The sequence below is a fragment of the Erpetoichthys calabaricus genome, chromosome 15 (genome assembly GCF_900747795.2).
Source record: "Erpetoichthys calabaricus chromosome 15, fErpCal1.3, whole genome shotgun sequence".
Classification (NCBI taxonomy): Eukaryota; Metazoa; Chordata; class Cladistia; order Polypteriformes; family Polypteridae; genus Erpetoichthys; species Erpetoichthys calabaricus.
Window position 1 is genome coordinate 19,474,879 of NC_041408.2, and position 6,752 is coordinate 19,481,630.

At 43.1% G+C, this 6,752-nt stretch overlaps 1 protein-coding gene across 1 annotated transcript; it reads right to left on the reverse strand.

The window, feature by feature from the left end:
• Positions 1-444: 444 nt before the first annotated feature.
• LOC114665625 (actin, cytoplasmic 2-like) lies at positions 445-1,575 on the reverse strand. The gene has a single exon (XM_028820235.2). The coding sequence runs from the start codon at positions 1,570-1,572 to the stop codon at positions 445-447; it is 1,128 nt and encodes a 375-aa protein (XP_028676068.1). The 5' UTR covers positions 1,573-1,575.
• Between the last annotated feature and the right edge of the window lie 5,177 nt (positions 1,576-6,752).

A 6,752-nucleotide genomic window follows, 5' to 3' on the forward strand; every position in this document is an offset into this window, starting at 1 on the left:
ATGGTTTAATATTTCTCAATGTTTTCATTCAATATTCAGAAACTTGCCATTCTGCTCTTCAAAGTTTTTTTTTTTTAATGCAATACGTAAAACAAAAGCTAACTTGATTTCCAAACATCTCCAAAAAAACTGCACCTTTTTCCTAGTTTGTATCTTAAAAATGTGTTTGTTTCTTTGTAAGAGTAGAAAAGCCTTGGTTGGTTTATCGCTGCATAACATAAAGATGCCTGATTATGTGCTTGTGTTTTGATCTGATGCCATCACAGAGGCAATAAAAATTCTGAACGAATTTCAGGTTAAACCCCTTAGACTTGTCCTTGAATGCACTTCACTGATGGTGAAAGAAAAAAAAAAAAAAACAAAACTTTGATGTCAAAAAAACAAAAACAAAATACAAACCTGTATTAAAGTTTAATTTCCAGCATCTTCATAGTCTTCGTCTACTCAGAAGCATTTACGATGGACGACAGAAGGTCCAGTCTCATCGTACTCCTGCTTGCTGATCCACCTCTGCTGAAAAGTGGATAGAGAGGCCAGGATCGAGCCTCCAATCCAGACTGAGTATTTCCGCTCAGGTGGAGCAATGATTTTAACCTTAACTGAGATAGGTGCCAAGGCTGGGATCTCTTTCTGCATCCTGTCTGCAATGCCAGGAAACATGGTTGTACCACCAGACAAAACAATGTTGGCGTAAAGATCCTTGCGGATGTCGACGTCACACTTCATGATAGAGTTGAAGGTGGTCTCATGTATGCCATTAGATTCCATTCCCATAAATGCAGGCTTAAAAAGAGCCTCGGGACATCTGAACCTCTCATTTCCTATGGTGATAACCTGACCATCGGGCAGCTCATAGCTCCTTTCCAATGTGGAGGAGGAAACGGCAGTGGTGAGCTCCTGTTCAAAATCCAGTGCTACATAGCAATGCTTTTCCTTGATGTCTCGGACAATTTCTTTTTCAGCTGTGGTGTTGAGACTATAGCCTCTTTCAGTAAGGATCTTCACGAGGTAGTCTGTCAGATCACGACCAGCCAAGTGCAGACGGATGATGGCGTGGGGCAGAGCATATCCTTCATAGATGGGCACGGTGTGGGTGACTCCATCGCCAGAGTCCATCACAATCCCTGTTGTACGCCCAGATGCGTACAGAGACAGCACAGCCTGAATAGCAACGTAGGTAGCAGGGGTATTGAAGATCTCGAACATGATCTGGGTCATTTTTTCTCTGTTTGCTTTGGGGTTCAGGGGTGCCTCCGTTAGCAAGACAGGGTGCTCCTCCGGCATTACTCGCAACTCATTGTAGAAAGTGTGATGCCATATTTTTTCCATGTCATCCCAATTGGTAACAATGCCATGCTCAATTGGGAACTTCAGAGTTAAGATTCCTCTTTTTTTTAGAGTCTCATCTCCGACAAAACAATCCCTTTGTCCCATACTAACCAGTACACCCTGGTGTCTTGGTCGACCAACAATGGATGGAAAGACTGCTCTTGGAGCATCATCTCCAGCAAAACCAGCTTTGCACAAACCCGAGCCATTGTCAATAACTAAAGCTGCTACTTCTTGTTCCATTGGTGGTAGTGGGAGTTTTTATTTTATTTTTTGGACTTTATAAAATCAACAGTAAATGTTCAAAGAATAGCCCAGCATCAAGGAGCATAAACGTGCTGACTGATCAGAGGAGGCAGGGAGATGTGTATAAGTAATTAACCACACTACAAAGAGCTACAAAGTCTCATGAGAAATGACGAGGTGCTGCTTTGAAGAGCAAGCCACGCCCACTCTGAAGGGGCAGGATGGAGAAAGGAAGAGAGGCAGCTGCTGAGCCACTTTGTGATATCTCAGCTTGCCATGAGACAGCACCATAGGCCCCCAGGTAAAGTAGTGTGCTGTTCTGATAGATACATAGACATCAGAAACATTGTGGGCCCCTACGCTCCTGGGGCCCTGGCCAGTGCACATTGTGCCCATATGTTAAGATGGCACTCTGTCACAGTGTGTGTGATTAACTCCGTTCTCTATTTGTGGCATTTAACTGAATTAACTACAGTATGGACTTTCTGCCTGAAACACATCTAATCAATTTCATTAATAACAAGAAACACAGTTTAGCTTACACTTTAATGATCACCAAGCGCCAAAACAGGATTTTAAGGATGTGCACCTGTTGTGGTATGAAATTTTGTATACAAGTTGATAAATATTTTGTATCTTTTTATGCAAAATGACACCTTTTATTGGCTAACTAGAAAGATTACAATATGCCAGCTTTCAAGGCAACTCAAGTCCCTTCTTTAGATTACATTTTGCCTGAACAGGGGGCCGGGGTTGCCTCGAAAGCTTGCATATTGTAATCTTTCTAGTTAGCCAATAAAAGGTGTCATTTTGCTTGACTTCTCATTACATCCATAATGGCTAACATGGTACAACACCCTGGTACTCTGTTTTTACTTGTAAATCAGACCCAAATGCAAGTTTAGTGTTAAGTGTTTCAGGATTTCATCGATGAGAACAGCAATGCTTCCGTGTCAAACTACCCAACCCCACTGAGTTTTTCAGACTGGCACAGGATGTGAATTTTATTGCATGGGCAGGGGTGGAGTGCCTCAAATTGGTTTGGCAACCCCTACAAGAAAGCTGGCAAGCTTCATCTCAACAAATGGTCATGGGGGGCAGGTGTGAAAAGGCAGCATATTTGCACCCATTGGTCTGAAGATTGGTTTTGAATCAGAGGCCATTCTGTACCACGATGCCCTATTGCCACGGTTTTCAAACTGTGGTACGCGTACCACCGGTGGAACTTCAAGTCATGCCAAGTGGTACTCGTGTGGTCCTTTATTTTCCACGAATTGATGTTGCTAAAATGCCAATATGTTGTATATAATCATATATAGTATAAGTATACTACTGTAAATGCATGGAAGACTCCAAGCCGGCTTTTATTAGCACGGGCACCCATTTCCTTAATTAGTTTAATATCACTTTAACATCATAATTATAGTCGTTATAGTGATTATAGTGACTTTTTCTTCAAAACAACACGGGCGTAAATGAACGATTCATTGACAGTGGTACTTCAGTTTACTGGTCCTCGCGGAGTGGTACTTGTTCAAAAAAGTTTGAAAACTGTGGCCCTATTGGACAGAGAATCTATAAATTTGGTCGCTTTACCTCTCTCTCTCTCACATCATGGCCAGAAAGACAACAACACACTGAGAAGCACAACTTGGCAGTCATATTGAGCCATATTTCTGTCCTCCCTAGCCATCGGACCTTACTTTTTATTCTATGTTAATTAGTATTGCCTAATTTTATTTTTTATATTTTGTCTTTTTTCTCTTTCTTCATCTTGTAAAGCACTTTGAGCTACATCATTTGTATGAAAATGTGCTATAGAAATAAATATTGTTGTTGGTTGAGACAGGTATGCGGACTGTCCTGAAGAAAGCTGACTAGAAATGAGGACTTAACTAGAGACATTTCAGTAACTACACGTCTGTGTGATGCCTGAAACTACAGATCTAGCATTTATCAGGTTGTATGGTTGCCGTGTACTTTGCTTATTATTATTTTATGAATATTATGAATAATACATAATTTAAAATTGTAACTTAACTCCTCCTTGTCGTTCTACTCTGTCTAATTGCCTGAGGCTACAGATGTAGAAGGGAAGGTGGGGAGAAGTTATAAAGTACAATATCTTATAAATAGTGGTACGTCTATGGGACTTGAGGTATTCTGATAAAGTCTACACAAGAAAGAATACAAAAGGCCACAGCAGAGGAATATAGAACTCTACCAAGACAAAACAGTACCCCAAGCAAATCAGTTGAACTGGGCAACAGCAGCTTAACGCAATGTCACACTCTGTTAACTAAATGAGTTTTTGTTGTTCAATTTTCATCCATCCATCCATTTTCCAGCCCGCTGAATCCAAACACAGGGTCACGGGGGTCTGCTGGAGCCAATCCCAGCCAACACAGAGCACAAGGCAGGAACCAATCCCGGGCAGGGTGCCAACCCACCGCAGCAATTTTCATTTTAATTGTAAACATGTGGCACGGTGCTGCTGCCTCATGGATCCAGTGTCCAGGCTGCCAAATCACTGGTCTTCTAGTATCTACCAGAAGTTTCCTCTCACATCCCCAAAGACGTGCATGTTAGGTTAGTTAGTAAATCAGATTTAGCCAATTATGAGTATGAGGGAGTGGGCCTTGCAGTGGATGGGCACCCCATCTAGACTTGGTTTATGTGTTGTGCTCAATGCTGCTGGGGCATAAGGGGGCCATGACAAAGAGCGATTTTAAATAAATAAATAATCAGGAGTCCCAGAGTGTGCAGGTGTGCTGTTTAATGTGCATGCACCACTCTATGGTTGATTGGGGTGCTTGGCTGATCGTTCATTCACATGCAAATGTGAGAGGTTCATTCAAGTGCTTCATTCACACCTCCTACTGTAGCCCCAATCGAGGCTGTAACAAGAGCCTGCATGGCAAAACTGGGGACAGAAGCGGAAGAGAGAAAAAGAAAAGTTGGAGGTTAATGGGTTTTGAGAGTAGGCAGGATTGGGAGAAGAGCTGGTGCAAAGAAGAGTGGAGGCAAGCAGCTGGGAAGAGAGTCCCCAGAGAGGAGATTATGGCGGCTACCCAAGGGGAGACTGAGGGTTGTTCATGCTGAGCGATCTCGGGATTGTGGTATGTGGGGTTTAGGAGTGACCAACCGCTCCAGCAAGGCTCCTGAGGAGGGGTAGCAGAATGTTGGAGGAGCAGAACCTGTGATGGGTGAAGGGGTCCAAGCCCAGTTAAAGGGTTGACTGTGTCTGTCGGAAGGATGTCTCCTCGGGCTGAAGGATCCCGTCCAGGGTAAATAGAAGAAATTTTGATTTTTAGAATGCTGCACTGGGGCTAGTGTTTGTTTAAAATAATAATAATACATTTTATTTAATCGGGACCTTTCTTAACACTCAATGTCACCTTGCAATAAAATTAAACAACAGTAATAAGATATAAAAACAAAGAGGATGATAAAATCAAATAGCAATAAGGTACAAAGGTAGTAGCAAACATACAAAGATAACAGGCAGTAACACTGTTAAATTCATAATTGATATGCCAGTTTGAAGAGGTAAGTTCTGAGGGCAGTTTTAAAATGTGTTATTGAGTCTAGTTGATGAATATGAGAGGGAAGAGAATTCCAGAGCTGAGGAGCACAATGAGAGACGCTCGAGCTCCCAGAGAACAGAGTTTGATGTGCGGTACAGAAAGTGGAGCTGCAGATGAGGATCTCAGGGAGTGAGAGGATTGTAAGTCAGTAAGAGATCAGTGAGGTAGAGAGGAGCAAGACTGTGGAGAGCTTTAAACGTTCAGAGCAGTATTTTTGTATTGTATTCGGTAGTAAACAGGGAGCCAGTGAAGTTGAGAAAGAAGAGGTGTAATATGTTCAGTGGATTTGGAACAGCAGGTTATTATCCTAGCAGCAGAATTCTGAATAAGTTGTAATCGATGGATACATTTTTGTGGGATACCAGATAGAATAGCATTACAATAATCTATACGTCTATATGTCTATATAGACTATATGTCTGCACATTGAGCCTGGAGAAACACAATTTCGTTCAGCTATGCATCCGTTGTTGTACTGTTGTATGGTATAAATGACAATAAAATTCACTTAACTTTTAACTTAACGTGAAGTGACTGGGGCATTAACTAATACTTTAGTACTGACTAGCTGTCCCCCGTGGCTCCCTCCACAAAGCAGTGAAAAAGGACAACCTGTAAACATCAATGAACAAACAGGTATCGCTAGCTAGTGGAGGGGAGGTACGCTTCAACACGTGGCAAGAGGTACAGTGACTCAAACGGAGGTTGGCCTGTGAGTGTGGAGGGCCCCTGCCCAGCTCCCACTCCTGACATCACGCTTCCCCCTTCCCTCCGCCCGCAGCCTGTCTCTCTCGGATTCACGCGAATAAATCGCTTCTGCTAGCAAACTGTGATACTTAATGCAATGAGAGTAGTCGCAAAATCAACCGGAATGTTCAAGCAAATTATAGAAAAAAACCCAATCTAAATCTGTTAAGTAGTTCACTTGTGAAAAGCAGCAGACAGACAGACGTTGGATTTTATATATATAGACATGGACAGATTCCTGCCATGATTTTAGCCTTGTTTTTATTGGACTTATTTGTTGCACATTTCAGCCTTCACTTTGCACATCATTTTATGGATTATTTCTTAATTGGACTGCACTGCACTTTGGGCACTGTTTGTTTTGTTTTAAAATAAACCACTCAGGCACTTGCATTACCCCTTGATGACGGTGTGTGTGTGTGCACATTGGCCCGGCCCATCCTTGCGTACGTTATTGGCAGTACCAGAATCAAGAGGCTCACAGAAGCCACCAAGGAGTGTGGTGTCAACCGGCTGCACTTCCGGGTGTGGTGGAAGAAGTTCCTGCAAGGACCCAGCAGCACCTGCAGCACCACCTAGCAGCACCCACGGAACCCAACAGGGCTGCTCCAAACGTCAATTCCCAGCATGCCCTGTGGGAATCCGTGATGCTGTGGCAACCCAGGGGTGCTGCCCTTTCGCATCTTGGGGGAGATAATGTCCCAAACATGTTCTCTCCCTTGACAATTCCACCCGGCTGGCATCCTGGCCGAGTAATGGTCCTGGCCATCTGTCACTTTCATTTTGGCCCGTTTGTCAGACCACTGTTTGCTTTGCCCATTGGCAGCCTTATTTCCTGGCCCA

Excerpts from the sequence above, each read along its gene's own strand:
- LOC114665625 (XM_028820235.2), bottom strand. The coding sequence starts at position 1,572 with ATGGAACAAGAAGTAGCAGCTTTAGTTATTGACAATGGCTCGGGTTTG.